The sequence below is a fragment of the Zea mays genome, chromosome 5 (assembly GCF_902167145.1).
Source record: "Zea mays cultivar B73 chromosome 5, Zm-B73-REFERENCE-NAM-5.0, whole genome shotgun sequence".
In the NCBI taxonomy this organism is placed as follows: Eukaryota; Viridiplantae; Streptophyta; class Magnoliopsida; order Poales; family Poaceae; genus Zea; species Zea mays.
Window position 1 is genome coordinate 214683201 of NC_050100.1, and position 19081 is coordinate 214702281.

General features: G+C 41.1%; 1 protein-coding gene and 1 pseudogene across 3 annotated transcripts; one reads left to right on the forward strand and one right to left on the reverse strand.

Moving 5' to 3' along the window:
- The first annotated feature begins 2139 nt into the window (after positions 1–2139).
- LOC100304419 (amino acid transporter - CDP-diacylglycerol--serine O-phosphatidyltransferase pseudogene) lies at positions 2140–5549 on the forward strand (annotated as a pseudogene). 2 transcript variants are annotated; one of them, NR_159412.1, is made up of 4 exons: positions 2150–2850; positions 3327–4550; positions 4636–4761; positions 5026–5364. The product of NR_159412.1 is annotated as an amino acid transporter - CDP-diacylglycerol--serine O-phosphatidyltransferase pseudogene, transcript variant 2 (transcript). The 2 variants fall into 2 exon arrangements; NR_159411.1 differs by lacking the exon at positions 4636–4761 and having other exon boundaries at positions 2140–2850; positions 3327–4500; positions 5026–5549.
- Positions 5550–7919: 2370 nt separating this feature from the next.
- LOC103627713 (kinesin-like protein KIN-4C) lies at positions 7920–16904 on the reverse strand. The gene is made up of 27 exons (XM_008648022.4): positions 16603–16904; positions 16377–16521; positions 15926–16072; positions 15677–15829; positions 15335–15585; positions 15022–15194; positions 14801–14925; positions 14526–14562; positions 14239–14444; positions 14046–14159; positions 13716–13802; positions 13282–13459; positions 12747–12847; positions 12466–12564; positions 12277–12390; positions 12090–12206; positions 11933–12013; positions 11774–11845; positions 11605–11695; positions 11467–11492; positions 11287–11372; positions 10331–10390; positions 10009–10236; positions 9768–9909; positions 9563–9631; positions 8930–9442; positions 7920–8624 (listed from the first exon to the last, which is right to left on the reverse strand). The coding sequence occupies exons 1-27, from the start codon at positions 16644–16646 to the stop codon at positions 8298–8300; spliced, it is 3786 nt and encodes a 1261-aa protein (XP_008646244.1). The 5' UTR covers positions 16647–16904; the 3' UTR covers positions 7920–8297.
- Between the last annotated feature and the right edge of the window lie 2177 nt (positions 16905–19081).

A 19081-nucleotide genomic window follows, 5' to 3' on the forward strand; every position in this document is an offset into this window, starting at 1 on the left:
TTGTGTAATATTTTATTCATATGTGTACTAATGTGCTTGATAACATAAGAAAAGATCAACATTAAATTTTATGCATATCTATTTTAAAATATTAAATTTGTTCTAACAGTTCGGATTACCGTTTTCATCCCTGATTGTGTGCATCACCTCTCGTCGTAACTCTCCCAACTACATTTCCTCGTCTCCTAAAAAAATAGTAAGTACCGCTAAAACATTATAGATGGTGCAAACAAATAAATAAATACCAACCTCATCGTAATCGACCATATGTCCACAAAAATATCCAACACCAAGCTCGGAAGGAACTAATCCATACTTAGCTTCAATACCACATTTGCAGAGTACTGGATCAAATTTCAACTCTTCCGCCCACTGATTTTTTTCTTTTCCTTTACCTCTGGCTCTGGCCAATGGGACAAAGGACCATACAACCACTCTCTGAAACGACACTTATGCCACCTGTACGGCTGCAGGAGAATAAATTAGTAATTTATTGAAAAAATAACTAGTCTATACATTTAGCGTATCGATGGGCTCACATAATCAATGTTCGGACACACGAACTGCTTCTCATGGTCTTCGTCGATGACAACACGGTCTCCACAATCGCATCGAGGCGGTGAGTCCATCCGTCTTTCTGTTGCTACCTCCTTCTCCACATCCGTCATTGGTGGAGGATTCGGGGGAGGAGGTACCCAACGCTTAAAACGCTCATGACTAGTCCTTCCACTCAACCAATTAGCGAAAAGAAGATATCGAGGGTCAAATTTATCAGGACTATCGATCCACTGGAAAAAGAAACACCTCAGGTGCCCCTAAAACAATGGAACGAAGCACTATTACACATCTACAAAATAATAAATGCGAACAAAATTAAGTCACAAGTCATAAGCTACGTACGTCAAAACCGCCACAAAGGTAGAAGCAGCGAGCAGCCGTGTCTGGATGTTTGGATTGACATACCCAAGCCAGTCTGCCACAGTCACAGTTAGGCACGTGGAGTTCAGGAGGAACAGGAGCATCCTTACTAGATACGTCCGGATATAACTCCCGATGACGACCTCTCTTCTGCCACAACGCCTTTTGGTACATGTCTTTCATCTAATAAACGATTATAATTATCATTTGTACCTAATATGCTTTATAACAGGTTTACACAAACTATCAAATAAAATATACTCATCATATTAATGATACTATATATATTATATATATAAGCAACTATGAAACTAATAATCGAAATGATAATATAATAGGTTTACACAAACTATGAAACTATGAGCAACTATGAAACTAACAACCCAATATACAAAACAAATCAGTTGGGCACCATACCATGGTCTACGAAGTGAACCAACTCGAATCTTTGAATCCAACAAATTTTGATGAAGTTTTGAAATGAGAGGAAATCTACTGCTCTCGGCCAGCAGCGCGGCTGTTTTATAGGCCTCCGTAGCTCGGCGCCAAGATCTGTAGCGCTGAGCTACGAGGCCGCATCGGCGCCGCGTCAGTGCCATGTCAGCCCTAGGCGCAGGTAGCCGTTGTTGTCACGTCACACATCGGCGTCATAGCCTGTGACGCCGAACTGTGTTACCTCGGCGCCGAGTATCGGGTCCAAACTTGCATATAAAATTTCTGGGGGTCCAAACGTAAATATTTTTCAAAAGTAGGGCTGAAAAAGAAAAAATCTGGACATGCTGAGCTCAGTCGGATTCCACCACTGCAGAGCGAGGGCGGCGAAAACGTTTTCCACACCGCGGTGGCTAGATGCACGAACAAGCTGCGTCGACAAGCACTGTATGAACAAGCACCGTCACAGTCAACAAAGCTGACCTGATCGCCTATCTTTTCATGGTTTGTGGCCGCTTCTGCTACTTAGAGCAAACTGTGTATCCCTGTAGAGTACGGAAATAACTAATCTCTACTACTCCTTATGTCTTTAGTGTGGGCGTCCACAGACGCACGGTTCTGCCATCGCGCGATTCCCCTCTTCCATCCCGATTCCTCCGCCCGTGACTCCCCGCGCCCGCAGCCCCCGCCGCCGTCCTCGCGACCTGCCTAGGACAGCTGTCACGCCCGCAAATCACGTGACCATGCCCTTCCATGTCCTCGCGTCCTCCACTCCGCCCGCGATTCCCCTCCCCGCACCCGCAGCCCCCGCCGTCGTCCTCGCGGCCAGCCGAGGACAGCCACCGCGCCCGCAAATCACACGACCATGCCCTTCCATGCCCGCAAATCACGTCACCCCTTCCATCCATGGCAGTCGCGCTCCCTCTGCGCCCTTCCATCCATGGTCGCGGATCCCTACGCGCCGCGATTCTTCCCATACGCTCCCTCTGCGCCCTTCCATCCATGGCCGCGGATCCCCGATGTTGAGATCTGGGAGCTGAAGCTGGAGATCTCGCGGATGCGGGTGCGGCTGACGGCGGACGACGGACGGCGCAAGAATTGCGGCGGCCGGAGCTCCCAGTGCTCCGACGGCAAGGCCCGCAGGCGGTAGAAGGCATCCTTCGCCTATGACTGATGCTTCGCTGCTGGCGTCGACAGTGGAGGCGCGACAGGCGGTGATCGTGGATGGATGCGGTCTCAGCGTCTGGAGGATCGGTCGGAGCTAAGCAGGGACGGTGGCTGCTGACAGCTGAGTGATACGTGTATTTCTAGGAAGATCAAGCCCAGAGCTGTCGCAGAGCCAGAAGTGCATCTACTTCCACGGCACCGTCAGCAAGGACCTCCTCACACACAAGTTGGTCATCCAGCTCTCTAGGAAGATCAAGGACGACATATGAAGACTGGAGTACTTTGAAGTTTGATGAACAACAAGGACATCCTCACGCACAAGTTTGATGAACAGTAAGTACTCTAAAGTACTCAACCTTGTTTTAATTTCTGGTGATACGTGTATTTCTTAAAGGCTGGTTATGCGATCATTTTTGTCCAGCAGCAGTAATCCACAAAGCTATATCAGCTGCTTCGTTGCAAAGCAATCAACAACTTTTACTTTTCCTCTTTAATTTTAGCTTCTCAACCGTTCAGTAACTGCATAATGTAAAAAACACATAAAATGCATTGTGCTTGCATGAATGCAGAGGGAGTTGCCAACCTTTCTCTAGGTTCCTACCTGATGACTCATTTCTCCAGTTCTTTGATTTCACCACAAATTCGAAGGTTCAAGGTTGGTTCAGCCGTGTTGATTAGCTCTTACTTGAGCAACACATGGAGCACCTAAACATTAGCAACTAGAGAATTCAGTGTGAATTTGTATTAGAATTTGAACGCAACCTGTGCAGACTAGCAGTCTGGTCTTACTCTCTTAGCTTGGCTTGCAGGTCAACAAAATTCTTGAGCCAGTTCACTCCAACCCAATGGGACAAGGATCAGTGGCATCCTTTCATGGGGCCACTGCGGTCCATCCAAGTGTTGTTCATTTGTGTTGTCTTCATGATCGTGGAGATCAACACATTCTTCCTTAAGCTTGTGTCCTGTTGCCGAGTTCCTCAAAAGGACAAAGTCGTTACTGTGGTTCAGTCTCTACTTGAATGATATTAGTGACAAGGTAAAACTATTCCTTTATTGTTAATTATTTTCTATATGCATGATGGCAGTAACTAAAATATTGGATTGTGTTGGACATACAACAAGTTCTAGAAGCCATTAGCTAACCACATAATCACTGACCTTAACCCAGTGACCATTTAACAACGTATATAATATAAATTTACATTAGATGCTTTATTTTTGCACTGTAGACCTATTGCACATATAAGTGCTCCTTAGAACTTAGGTTGTTATTTTCAGTCTCATTATTCCATTCTTTACTAAAGAATTGTACATCAAACAAATTTATGTAGTACATATATTGCAGAGGTCCTCAAAATCTACACCAAGTTATGTCAGGGACTATATCTCCACTCAACTCATTTTAACCTTGTACATTTCAATCAAATCCAAATACATGTGAAATAAATGTAGTAGGTTACTCTGACCAGTGTTGCGCTCGCGCGCCAGCATGCTCGGACTAACCAACGAAAAAGGTGAAGTGGGATGGTATACCATTTGCAATTGACATTTATGGTTTTTGCTACGCTGGCACTCAGTGTTTCCAAATATCTATTAGTCAATGTGCGATCGTACCAAATTCAACAGGGCTCTCTACATATGGTATGTATAACTATCTCAATTTGAACTGCATTCTGGTGGGAGTCGCTCTTATTGTTTAGTAATCATTTTTCTCAATGTTATGTCTAACCGTGTTATTCAATTTTGCAATATGCACGGCAATTTATGGTGCTATATCTATTATAGGCTACCTCATGTTTGGAGACAAGATGCTCTCATAAATAACTTTCAATCTTCTGAAAGATTCATTTGCAGCAAAAGTTGCACGATGGACCACGATAACTATTATTGTCGGTTTCTCTGATTCAATTAAGTGGGAACCCTTGGTAGTGATTCAATTAAGTGAGAAGTGAGAACCCTCATTGTGCTATTTTTTTGTTTCAGGTGATCATTCCTTTCACAAAGTATCCTTACACATCTTAGTTATCAACTCTGTAAGTTGAGGTTTTTAGGATGGCGTTACATTCCTGAAATTGTTTGAATCCTTTATGGGATTTCTTCATCCTTAATCACTTGCAGATATTCTTTAGTGATAAAACCATTAGCTTAGAGTATGGAAGGGTTGTGTCCAGCAAGGTTTATGACGGATAGTCTTCGCTGTTATGCTGCGTACTCGATGTGTTGCCTTTCTCCTACCATTCTTTGGTACATAACTAACACATTATGCTTAAACATGGAGTCATTATCTTATAAATTCTTTTTCTATCACTAATCATTGTTTTGGTTCCTATTTGGCATAAATTGTCTAAATACTTATAAATGTGTTGTCCTATATTTTTTGTTCTGGACATTGTTTGGTTCCCCTGCTTCCAGAATTTATATGACTTGTGAATTTTAAATGAAAGAAAAGAAAGGAAAATTATGAATCATGGATTATTGATTCATGCCATAACATTGACTTTTGTGCAGGGTTGTTATCTATCTTTGTAGCCGAAGAAACAATCCTGAGAAAGAATGGAAAGCTCCTTGGCTAGGAATAATGTTTCTAAGTGGAATCACCTGGGTTATGCGAGAAGCACATCAATGGATTCCACTGGTCCTCTGTTAGCTGGTAGGAGAAGTAGCAGACATGGCTCAAGTGAGATGGGGGACTGCATATTCAGCTCAATGAGACATTTTCTTCAGTTGGCGAATCAATTACTAGGAGAATTTGTTAGATATTAAGATTAATAGTAACATGTATTAATTCAATTTTATATAATCGTTGTGCACCAACATTTTATTTGAAAGGGAGAAATAAATCCTAGCAAAATTGACTATGGGAGAAGGGATATAGGAACAAAAATGGAATATGGGAGAGGGAACAAACTCATCGGCCTATGCGCCTTGATTAGAATGTCTCCTAAAAGTTTTAGGTATTGAAAATATGATAGGACATTTATTGTAATATGTTTATTTTCTGAAATACTAATTTTGATGTATAGAATATTGACAAAATCTTCATGTCAGTTTCCCTTCCCAAGTAAGAATAGAGCAATGCACTTGTTCTGCCCGTAAGGTGGTTGTGTGATAAGTCAATTTACTCCAGTGCTTGAAGCTTGCATATCTCACTATGAATCTCCCTGGATAATTTGTTCATCATAAGAATGAGGAACTCAAGTTTTTGCAATTTAGAGATATCTGGTGGCAATGGTCCAATCAAAGAATTGTTGGACAGATCAACAATCCTGAGACCCGGTTGAGATGAAAGAAGTATTGATTCCATTGAATGGGTGCTCTGAAATGGAATAGTTCTAGAAAATTTATTTCTAGAAAGATTTAACGCAGTCAAAGTTGGTGACATGAAGAAAGTAGGCAACACAATTCCCTCGAGTGTGTTATGACTGAGATCAAGGATAGATAACTTCTGGTAGGTACCTATCACCGAAGGGAGAGACCCTGACAATGAATTGTTCTGCAATTTTAGTGACATTAAGTTCTGAAACTAGGAGGCATCATTTGGGTAGCTTCCTATCAATTTGCTTGAGCTCAAGTCAATGACCTCAACAATGCCTGAGACACATCCTCCAATATATTGCTTTTAGTCCGAAATAACTAACCGATGACCGTGGGTTTTCCCTTCGCATTGAAGGGGTTTTCACGTAAATTTGTGTGTCGTGTTCTGTGATTTGTTGGTTGATCTACTTTGTTTTTCCTACGGTTTCTGCTAACATCTCACATTGTGTAGACAAGTTTCCCTCTGTGCGTTATTTATTGCCTTATTTACCTCCGTGCAACAAACAAATGCGAGTGCGAGTGATGTACAACCACCAAATTTTAGGCGAGGTGGATCCTTTCCTATATTTTACTCTGCTGTGTTTTCTTGAATGTGTGAATCTCTTTCCTTCCCAAATTTCTCCATTGATGAAAGGTGGAAATCGGCAGTGCCCTCACCAGCTATAAATGGAGCCACAATGACCTCCCTTTCTATCTGCTCTCCCTCTTTTCTCATGTAATTGTGTTGAATTTGTGATATAAATCCCACACGCGTTGAATGGTGGTTATCTATTTGATGTTTCTTGTGTTTTTTATTCCCTTAACTATGTGAGACATCAGTGCTTATATTCTCCGGATTTCTTTCATTAAGAATATCGCAATAGAATTCTAACCGCTGAGTTTTGGATTATTTTTCTTACTCTGGGGCACATATTGTAGTCGTCGGTGCCTACTCTTGGCAGAAACAAGATTGATCACGCATATCTGGACCAGGCTTATCCACGTCGGCGTCTAAGAAATAACACACAGAGGGATTCACTATCGCGACACTGACATCCTTCTGTGCGTTATTTATAATAATATCTGGATCAAAATATTTATAATAATAATATGTATTTATATCGTTATGTATCTATGTTTAATCACGTATTTTGGCGTCATCATTGTAATCACGTTCCGTGGCATCGCACGGGCACGTACCTAGTATACAATTAGGTCTCATTTGCAAGGTGTGCAAGCAAGGTTTCTGGTTCGTTGGATTATGATCCAACCATGTATCATATTTAACATTTAAACTCTTACACTACCAACTCGTGTAGATTTATAGAAACCACTCTAACAAACCACGATCATATCTACAATTAGATCATAATCTAACGGGCCAAGAAACTCGCTTGCACGCTTGCACATAAGGTCTGATTGCATTGTGTCTTAGGGAGTCTTTGTTTAGGATTATAATCTATCTAGATTATATAATCCAACAAATTTGTCTAGTTTTTTTTAAAAAAGTTCTTTCACTAGAACAAAGGTGGAAAAACTTTTTAAAAATATATGTATTTAAAAAACAACTCTTGCACCACGTCTAAATATTTTTTGAAAAATTCTTCCACCTCAATATCTAGTTCTTGGGTTTAACCAATATATACAGCTGCACATGTACCAAAAGAGATACTGACTCATCTCTAAGCAACAACTGTTGAATACAAATAGTACTCTACGACAACAACTAATATGCAATCAGACCTTACGTACAAATGTGCAAGCGAGCTTATTGGTCCATTAGATCATGATCTAACTGTAGACATAATCGTGGTTTGTTAAGAGGGTTTCTATAAATCTACACGAGCTAGTGGAGGCAGGGTTTAAATGTTAAATGTGATACATGGTTGAATCATAATCTAATGAATCAGAAACCTCCCTTTGCACGCTTACACATCAGACCTAATTGTATATTAGTTGTTGCCCTGATGTGATCATGCCTTAGGGAGTCTTTGTTTGAGTTTATAATCTGTCTAGGTATAATCCAACAAATTTGTCTATTTTTTTAAAAAAAAGTTCTTTTACCTTTGACTTTTTCAAGATATATTATAATCTCAAAAGAACACCACTTGGTTGCAACGATATATACGATTGCATCTGTTATGCTGTCGAACTGTGGAGGAAATGTGCATCCTGCAGTGTACCAGTCTAAGCATACAGATGCGCAGATTGATTTCCTCAGTATGTTCAAAATGAACGGAGACCATTTACGAGACTGACATAGCTTAATCCAGCATGTTACTTTTCCATTATACAAGAAGGTCGCATTCCAGCCAAAGCAGAGCTAAGGCTTTCCACAGAACACGCCATTTCCCACAGGAACCCGAGAGCGCCAGCCCTTCCAGAGTCTACCTGCCTCTCCAAAGGACGCCGAGGCAGCCTCCCCCACTGTTAAACAGAAGGCTTAAGCGACACGGAGTCACGGATACTGCATGTCAGCAATCGGATTATCGCAACTGGTTCTCCTTCTCGGTGGTTGCGTTTTTTCTCAGCTGAGACGGTGCTCTCGTGGCTGCAGCTCCGGTGCTATTCTTGCTGCCGGTGCTCACTGATTCGTCGGGTTTGGCAGCATTGCGGTCTGTGAGGGGAGGGTTGCTCTCCGCAGGAGTCACCGAGGACATGGCTCTCGGTAGCTTGAGGGGAATGTTGGCAATGTCCCGAGGGGCAGCTTCGGTGGCCACTGGCTCGGACGGCAGGAGAGGTCCTGGGACGAGTTGAATTGCCGACTTGCGCCGGTTTTTCCTGGGCTTCTTTGTCTCGGCAGTTTGGTTAACCTGAGAACACAACAGTTGCACAGATTGAGGTGATGATACCACAATGGCACAACACCAGATGCTGCTACGAACTACTCCTGTACTCCACATTAGGGTCTGTTCGGTTAGCTCCCAATCCACATGGATTGAGTGGGATTGGGTGAGTTTAAATCCCAACTAAGTCAAACCTTTTCTTAATTTTTTCCAATCCCACCCAATCCATGGGTAACGGGATTAACCGAACAAGGCCTTAGTTGGAATTGTGCAGATGGAATGATTAATGTGGTGGTTAGCTACAGCATCAAGAAATAAAGCACAGTACTTACCACATTATTACCAATGTTAGTCAAAGGCTTTCTTGGCTTTGCATCTTGGGCTTCCTTCTCAGAAAACGCGGTCTGAAGAAGCATGGCTCCCTGATTGGCTTTTTCTATAGTAGAAGAATCCCTGTTAGAACATTTGGAATCCTTACAACCACAGCCTGCACCGCATTGTGCACCTGACCCTCTGCACTCGCATTTGTTGGTCTTGCATGAGGAGGATTTTGAGCATGAACAGCCGTCTGATGAAATGTATTTGGGCAAAATGCACTTTTCATCTGAGGGCTTCTCTGGTTCTGCACTGCCTTGTGTATTTTGACAATCCAGGTTAGGATTTGAATGGCTAGACACTCTTCTCTGGTGTTTTTTGGCTTTCCTCGTCGACTGTACCCAGTCTGAATCGGATCCATCACTCATATTCTCTAACTCATCCGAGTGCTCACTGTCTGAAATGTCCATATCATCCACCCAATTGAAGTTGTCCTTACTATAACCAAAATGCTGGGAAGATCGAACACTCTGCATGTATGAGGGATAGTCAGACATCTAACAAGAAAAAATAGCAAAGAGTGCATACTAACTATGAACATCACTGATGAGTTCTAGATAAACTTCAAGGCACTCACAAAAGAAAAATACCTTACGCCCAGCAAATCCAGTGCCATTCGACCTAGCAGATTTCTTTGCATTGTTCAATGCAGTGAAAAGCTGCCAATTAGATTAAACAAGAAACTGTTAGCACGTAGGATCACAACCAAAATTATATCTAAATATCGTAATACAAAATAATTTTTTTAGTTTGGTGCCATGGAATTTGCACAGTACAAATTGGGAGAATCCTTACCTGTGTATTTTGGCTCCTTAGATCCCTCACTTGTGTTTCCAACTGCCTAATTCCACCATTAAGCACAACCACCTTTTCCTTCAATTCAGTAATGGTGTGTTCTTTTTCATTACAAATTACTTCTTTATCCAGTACTTGAGACCTAGAAGCAAAATAGAGAAAATAAGTATCTGGAAACCAAGAATGCGCATACATGCCGTCCATCATAAAATCCTTTGAAGGAATGTAAATTACGGCATACCTTGCAGATGATGCTAACTGGAAAAGGTAATTCATTATATTCTTTGCCTCTGGGAGGGACCTGACATGGTACCATCTACCTTTACCATTGAATACACGCTCCCGCTCCTCTGCTTCTGACAGTTGAGAAGCCATAGATACCATAGCACTAGATGAGGAGGACAACATATTCTCTAATGCTGATATCCTAGAACTTCTAGCACTAGGTGACATAGCTTGAGGACAATCACTACAGAAATAACAACTAGTAAGGAACAATTCAGAGACACTATAACAGATCAATTAATCCTTATAAAAATAAAAAGGGATGTAAATCACCAAACCTGATCTTGTGCTTTGATTCCTCCTTTAGTTTTGCTATTTCCTTGGATATTGCTGCTCTCCTATTTCAAGGAGGAAAAAAGAAATTTCAAACAGGGCAGTTGTGCAAAAGCTAATGCCGTGGAACACGGATACAGAATCCAGCATATTTCAACTACAGTTCATATATTATGCTGCTGAGGTTAGAAAGAAAAGGAGTGAATAATCGATATAGGTATATCAAATCAGGAATTTTGGAGACAGTTAATGATGCCACAGTTTCGTAAATATTTTTAACATACTAGCATATAGCCCGTGCTAACGCAACAATCCCGGATAGTAGAGGGAAGAGGTCGACGACAGCGGCGGTGCAAGAGGAGGAGTTAAGGGCGACGGATACGTGAGGCGGAGGGGGCGGCGGGACACGGGGGAGGGGGAAAGGGAGGGATGATGTCAATTAGATTTAAGTAAGGGAGAGGGTTATCCAGCGATCTGAACCGTTGGTTTCAATGGTGTGTTAAGTTTGAGTGCAATTTGTATGGTGGATTTAGCGGGGGTTATAGATGTGTGGGGTGATTTAGTTGGGTGGATTTTGCAAAATTTAAACTGGTGGATTATATAGTGTTATAGATTATGGTCAATGCAAAATCTTACTACAATCCCATTATTTCTCTTCACAGAATTGTGTTGGGAAATCAATGGAGTTGTAATATAAACAACTTGGCAGAAGGAACAGAACCTATTCAACATTTAAAGGCACTGTCCTATGGATTGGCCCAAAGCTCTAGTGGTCTAACCACAAGGGAGCACAATAGCAAATTATTTTGAGTTCATATTTTCATTGAATAACTACAAATCTATGTCTCATCATAAAAATGCCCAAAATAATGCACATACATGCATATATAGCGCACCACAAAATAACAAAAGCACTAGAAGGTCAGCATCTACAAATTATCAAAGCACAACAAAGACTTACTCTTGCATTTGTCGCTCGTAATATGAGCGTAATTCGTGTGCTCTTACAGTGACTTCTAGTTCATCGTCAATAGCTCGTATTAAGGCCTAGTGACACATAAAAATAATGTTTCAGACACAGCATAAAAGGCAGATGGGGAATAGTTTTCCCATTCCCTAACAAAGGTTTCTCGAAGGATACCTGCATCCCCGAACCATTTGCACTGCCTGAAAAATCAGGTAACCAAAACAAGTAGTAAAAATATGATCAGCTATGAATAATGAGCACACATGAAACTTAATGGTAAAGAATATTAATCCATTGGCCATAGCTTCCTACCATATGTTTCACGTGATGACTTCTTTGCTTCCAGCAACTCCTTCAATCTTTTTGTAGCAGCAGCTGCTTCCTCAGTTTTCCTCTGTAAGACCTACAATTTCAAGCAGAATGGTGTAGGCGACAATCATGTTATCGTAAACCTGAAAGGGGAAAAAATGAGGAAACTTACCATCTTCTGCCTCTGATTTAAGGCCAAGAGCTTGTGCATCTCATATTCATTTCGTCTCCCTTCCTTCTTGAGCTAATTAATGGAAATGCAGCACTATCACAATAAGGTCTTTGAGAAAGAAGTTCATAAAGATGATCAACGACCAGTAAGAACAATTACCTGAAGTACTTCCTTTTCACGGGCAGCCTTCCAAGACCTAAACTGTTCAGACTCTTGCTTGATCTTTTGTTGAAGTTGAACCTACATCGAATGAAAGGAACATATGTCAGGAAAAAAAATTTAAATCACATTCAGAAACATTTGGAGGAGAAAACACCTTCTGAGATTTTATACGCTGAATATCTTCTTGTAAGCGCTTTGCTGCCTCATCACTCCTCTGTTTCTGCCTTAGAAGCTGTTGTTGAGCTTCCTGCTTTTTCTTGAGCTCATGGACCTGCAAATGGTGTGTTGTTAGTATATGATGAGGAATGCAATGCAACAAACACTTAGTTGAATGTACAAACCTGGGACTCAAGTGCATTCAGCTTCTGAAGATAGTTTTCTTTAACTTTTTGAGCATTATCATCCATAGAAGAAGATATGTTGGTTAATGCATGGCGAAGATTCTCTATTTCTTTCTACAAACAAGAATGGTGTTACTAGCGTGTCAGGAAAAGAAGAGCATAGTGTCAGCAAGGTATGCTAGTATAAACCTGAAGAGCTTTCTTTTCTTGCTCCAAGTCAGTTAACTTCTTTTCATAATGTTGCTTGAGAACAGAAGTATCACTCTTGGCAAATTGTTTCATCTCTGCCTTTTGAAACATGAAAAGGAGGTATAATTATACTCTACAAGTTGAATCAAGGCACAAAATAATAGGCTAGTAGATTGAGGATACATAACACATTAGTACATGTAAAATAAAAATAAAATGTCTAGTGTTGGTAGGGCTTAACAAACAAAGAGGTCAGAATAGTAGAGACAGGGAACTAGTACCTCCTTTTGCTGAAGTCGTTTATCTAGTTCCTGCAGCTCTTTATCAAGTTGGTCTTGCATGAATGAATGTTCCCTCTCCTTTTCTTCTTCATCAACTTCATCTGAAAATAGTACATTTATTGATATACAGTTTGGAAAGAACACTAGTGGTTTAGGCTAGAAAATATCCGACAGTTTTAGGAACAAGTTCGGTGAATAAAAAATGTGATACAGAAAAAGGTTGCTGATTTCTAACATATTTCCAGAAAATGATTAAACAAACAATAAACTAGAATATGTTTTTCTTTCAAGTTTTTTGTGTAGTAACATCAATCTTTATAACAAGCTATAGCACAACCTATATTCCCAACTAAGTCCAACTTCAGAAGAAAAATCTAAATTAATCATCATGTGGGAAAACCAAAAAAAATATTTTTTGACCAAGAACAAAAAAAATATATTATAAGCATAGTCAGATAATTCTGAAAAGGGGCAACTATTGAAAAGAAGCCACTTCCCACTATAAGTGCTTTGAGAAAATGTCTCAGTGGCTTACTTGAAGCATCAGTTGTTTCTACTTCACATCCAGAACCCAATTCATTTAGAAAAATGTCCTGGTCCATGGCAAGCTGGTCATGTAAGCCATGTCTGCAAGCATTGGAGAAGTTTTGACGCATCAGCGCACTCTCCAACTGCTGTATTTTTGATATGTAGCCCTTCAAAAGGTCCATGTCCTGATAAGAACAAAAGAGATTGTGGTCAAATGGTATACAGGGGCAGACCCAGTTTGGAGGTTCCCGCGTAACACATAAGTGAGGTCTGGGGAATGGATAAACAGAGGCAAACTTTCCCCCTGCAAATATGAAGAGGCTGCTTTGAACCTGTGACTTAGTGAGGCAACTCTCACCACTGCACCAGGCATGTCCTTCTCAGATGGTATAAAATGGTGAGCATAAATCTTTTAGGACATATATATGTAGTTACACTCACTTGGTCGTTATCAATATTTTCAATATCATCCAACGATTTTCCATTCCTCACGGATTCAATCTTCAGCATCAACTGATCCCTTTCCAACTGTGTCAAAGTTAAATAAATGTAAGTCCGTAATAAATTTACCATTCTAAGGTGACATGTCAGTAGCAATTTTCAAGTCTAATTGGTTAGCTCATGTGCTATAAATTAATTGCATATGATTACCATAGAGAAATTTTACACGAGTGAGATCTTTGGCATATATCAAGCTAAGAGAAATGAAAATATTACATCATCAATCCAGCATTTTTTAACAGAACAAAAAAGTGATAGATTGATAGATACCTGAGCAGCCTGTGCCCGCTCTGCCAACTGCTCACATGACAATTCCTTCTCCTTAAGTTCATTGTTAAGCTCAGAAGTCTTTAGCTCAAGAAGAGAGACCTTTTTCTGCAGCAACTGGAAGACACAGGAAACAAACTTAGGTCATAAAATCAACTGGTTGTTGGGCCAGCCAGTCAAGACAAGGCAAACCCACCTGAAGTTCTTCTAACGCTGCACTCCCACTGCGAGAAAACAAAAGTTCAGTTTGCAGCTGCTCCAGCTGGCTCCTCAATTTTTGCATCTCTGCTGTAGCTGGATCACGGTTTACCACTGCTTTGTTTTGAATGTTGCGTGCGCGATTGGCATATTTGAGTGTGTTTATGGTTTCTTCTGCATTTATATCAGCAGGGCTAATGCATGCTGCATGAAAAGAGTAGCAAAGCATGATTTAAGTGCCCTCAACACCAGGACTAGGATATATGTCTGAAAAAGTAGACCTACCAATCATAACTGTTTTGCTGTTTCCTCCTAGAGAATCCTGCAAAAACGATTTGTGCTTTGAGACAAGTCCAAATGCATATCCAACAACAAAAGGCAATAATACAACAAAATACTACGATTTGTGCTTTGTAAGCCCAATACAGTCCATAGGTCCATGAATCTGGCACTAAATAATACTATCATAAAGAAATTCAAATGATAAGGTGCACATATATATTACTAAATTGGCATGGAAATAAGTGCTGAAACATTACTATTTGCATAAGGGCTCCCACCTGTAGAAGACGGGTTAATTTGCTATCCCGGTATGGTACAAATGCCCCTTCTTTCCTTTTCTTTTCGTCACCTAATGCACTTATAACATTGCCAAGAGCTAGAAGGCCTTTATTTATGTGTATCCCTGTGAACATGCAATAGACAGCAATCTTATAACCAGTTGCACAATTATCTGATGAACTAAACCGACATGTACAAACGTTTGGTGGGCCTCATTTACCTTCTTTAAGCCTATGTCCATCTGCTCCAGTACGTTTAGCCCTTTCAGAACCAGCAAGATCAACTAGGTGAAACTTTGATGATAGTATATCATAGTCACTGCTGGCTGACTTGTCGGATGTACCAGATGTTCTCTTTTGTTCAACACATATTGTAAAGATGGCATGAGAGCGACTACAGATAAGCAACACCATCCAAATAAGAACATTATTAGAATGCACAGCAAAGATAGTGAAATAACAGAACGGCATTTGTAATATGCACTAATGGTTCTTGAAGAAAGAAAACACATGTATGATGTATGTACAGTGTACCTCGACTGCATATTCATGTTTGTGCTTGCTGTTGCACGCGACGACGACCCACGTGTCAAATATGATGCCATTTCTTCTTTTGACTTCACCTCAGCCTCTGTGACACCAGCAAGGATTATGCCTCCAGTTGCAGTCTCTCGGATTTGAATTGGCACTCTGCCAGGGGCTGATGCTTTTGCCATAGAACCTGCATCAAGTCTTACAGCAGCTTGATTTGCATCGAGCAAATCAAAAACATCTTCCTTGAATATCTGAAATCCATAGCAGCACAGCACGCAATGATAACAAGCTAAGAGATGCTGGTACAAATAAGAAAGAGACAAGTGCCACTAGGTATCTCACCTCAATAAAAGATACTCTAATTAAAAACTCTGAGCCATCCTTTGAGGTGTCAACTTTTCTAAATATTGTATCCATAACTTGAGGAATTATCCCACCGCAGTTCTCTTCACCGCTATAGTTAGTACCCATTGTGTATGTCTTGCCAGAACCGGTCTACGGTTGTCAAAGGAAAACGACTTAAGTAACAAAATAATCATCAAAAAGACAATCCTCTAACAAAACAAACTTCATCACACAAAAGAATTGCACCTGGCCATATGCTAGAACAGTGGCATTGTATCCGCTGAACAATGCATCGATCAAGGGGTGCACGCATTGCTCAAATATTAATGATGATGAAGGGCCCGAGCTGCCATAGACGTGATCAAAAGTGAAGACATGGGGCCCAATTTGAACCTGAAACAACATAGAAACAAATGATCATATGTTTGAACTTGCTAGCCATTTCGAGTATGAATACCCTGACAAAGAGGCATATGCTCGTTCAGAATCTGATTCAACAAGTGTATTGTAATTTCAACTATGAAATTATATAATACTATAGAAGAGTCGGAAATCAGCAAATACGATGGTCCTGAGCATAAATCTGAAGATCTTCAGCACCTATGTACATCCCGTTCAATTTGTATACAAGCAATGCTGATGAACTCATCAATTCCAAGTCCCATTCCAAACCAATCAGACACTATCAGATCGGTACCTGAGGTTCGCCTTGCGTGACTGTGACGCAATCCGTGCAGCCATCCTGCAGCTCCACCGTGATGAGCGGCCTTATGTTAACGGCCACCTTCACACTGTCCTTCTGCGGATGCGCGGCCGCCGCCTCTGTGGTCTCCATCGGAACCCTGATCGTGAATTCCCCAGACTGAACAGACAACACCAGAGAATACCCTAAAATCTCCCCCAAAATGCGCGGAAAAACTCACCTCAAACCGGCGGATCGAGCCGGATTAGCCACGCTCTGCGACATACAACGGCGAGCTGCACGTGGTTTGGGGATTTAGGATGCGGCGAGCTTAGCTAGGCTTGGGGTCGATCGCCCCCTCGAGGGGGGAGAGAGGGCGGGGGAGGAAGAGAGAGAGAGACGAGCGGAATGGCGAACGGGTGAGACTTGAGAGCGAGCAGCGCCCGGCGCCCGCTCGGAGGATTTCGAAAAACTAGGGCGTGGCGTGAGCTGCGGACCGATCACTGAAGGCTTAACGCATACCTGTTTGCAAACATGGTCTGTGCCTCTATAGACGTCGGGGAGCACAGAACTCCACGTTCGGGTGCGGTTTCGAATTCCAACTATAGGAAATGACGGCTCTAGACATGGCAACGGCTCTTTTAATTAGAGAGTTTGTTATAGTCTAATTACAAAACTAATTATATAAAGACTAAATATCGAGTTAAATTTTTAAGCATAATTAATTTATAATTAGCAAATGTTCATTGTAGCATAACATATGCAAATCATAGAGTGATTAGACTTAATAGATTCGTTTTGTCGTTTAGTTCTTATTTATGTAATTAGTTTTGTAATTAAATTATATTAAATACTTCTAACTAGCATCAAAACATCAAATGTGACACGGACAAAAATTTAGTAGAAAGAACCAAATATGTCCTTAGGCAGTGCCACGTTGGAAGGAAATCTCGAATCCTAAGGCTATCGACACTATAGTACGCTACCTGTTGTGTTAAGGCTATCTGCATTATATGATACTCTATATTGTTATCCATATCACTATTTGTAATTGAAAGTCGCCTAGAGGGAGGTAAATAGTCGGAATTTGAAAATTATAAACTTAAGCACACACTACAAGCCAGGGTTAGCGTTAGAAATGAATTCGAGTCCGAATGGGAGGGGAAACAAATCAACCAAGAAATAAAGCGGATGAACACGGTGATTTGTTTTACCGAGGTTCGGTTCTAAAGAACCTAGTCCCCGTTGAGGTGGTCACAAAGACCGGGTCTCTTTCAACCCTTTCCCTCTCTCAAACGGTCACTTAGACCGAGTGAGCCTTTTCCTTAATCTCCCGGGTCACTTAGACCCCGCAAGGACCACCACACACTTAGGTGTCTCTTGCTTCGATTACAAATCACTTGAGAAAAGAAATGAGAAAGGAAGAAGGCAATCCAAGAGGCAAGAGCTCAAAAGAACACAAAATCTTTTTCTCACAAGTCACTAAGTGCTTGATTTGAATTTGGGACTTGGAGAGGCTTTGATCTTTTGAATTGTGTCTAGGAGTGAATGCTAGAGCTCTTGTAATGAATGTGATACTCATAAATCTTGGATGCTTAGAGTGGTGGTGGTTGGGGGTATTTATAGCCCTCAACCACCAACAAGCCGTTGGGGTGGCTACTGTCGATGGGCGCACCGGACAGGCACTGTTCAGTGTCCGATGCGCCTCTGACTCTGCGATCTGCTCTGCCACGCACTGTTGTGCACTGTTCCTATGTGCTTTAGCTTTTGCAGGCGACCATTGCACGAAGTAGTCGTTGCTCCGCTGGTGCACCGGACAGTCTGGTAGCACACCGGACAGTCCGGTGAATTATAGCGGAGCGTGTTGGCAAAAACCCGAGAGTGGCTGGTTTGGGATTGTACGGTCCTGATGCACCGGACACTGTCCGGTGCGCCAGACCAGGGCACACTCGGTTTCTTGCTCCTTTGTATTTGAACCCTATCTTCAATCTTTTTATTGGTTTGTGTTGAACCTTTATGCACCTGTAGAACATGTATTCTAGAGCAAACTAGTTAGTCAATTATTTGTGTTGGGCATTCAACCACCAAAATTAATACTGGGAAAAGGTTAACCCTATTTCCCTTTCAATCTCCCCCTTTTTGGTGACTGATGCCAACACAAACCAAAGCAAATATATAAGTGCAGAATTGAACTAGTTTGCATAAGGTAAGTGCATAGGTTACTTGGAATTAAACCAATTTATAATTTCACTAGATATGAATGGATTGCTTTCTTTTATTTAACATTTTGGACCACATTTGCACCACTTGTTTTGTTTTTGCAAATCTTTCTGGGAGATCTTTTCAAAGTCTTTTGCAAATAGTCAAAGGCATATAAATAAGATTGCAAGAAGCATTTTCAAGATTTGAAATTTTCTCCCCCTGATTCAAATGTTTTTCCTTTGACTAAACAAAACTCCCCCTGAATGAAATTCTCCTCTTAGCTTTCAAGAGGGTTTTAATAGATACCAATTGGAAGTATGTAATTTAGATGCCAATTTTGAAAATATACCAATTAAAGAAATTGCTTATCACAAGATACCAATTGGAAAAACAAATTTTTTGTGAAAAAACAATTAAATCATCATTTCGAAAATTTTTAAAGTTGTTGGTGCGGTCCTTTTGCTTTGGGCTTAATATTTCTCCCCCTTTGGCATTAATCGCAAAAAACGGAGACTTTT

What these genes read in the sequence shown, in the direction of transcription:
- LOC103627713 (XM_008648022.4), bottom strand. Translation starts at nt 16,646, where the DNA reads ATGTCGCAGAGCGTGGCTAATCCGGCTCGATCCGCCGGTTTGAG. An exon ending in AATTAACCCGTCTTCTACAG is followed by an intron (nt 14,563 to 14,800) that starts GTGGGAGCCCTT and finishes TCGTTTTTGCAG; the next exon opens with GATTCTCTAGGAGGAAACAG. An exon ending in AGCGGGCACAGGCTGCTCAG is followed by an intron (nt 13,803 to 14,045) that starts GTATCTATCAAT and finishes ACTTTGACACAG; the next exon opens with TTGGAAAGGGATCAGTTGAT.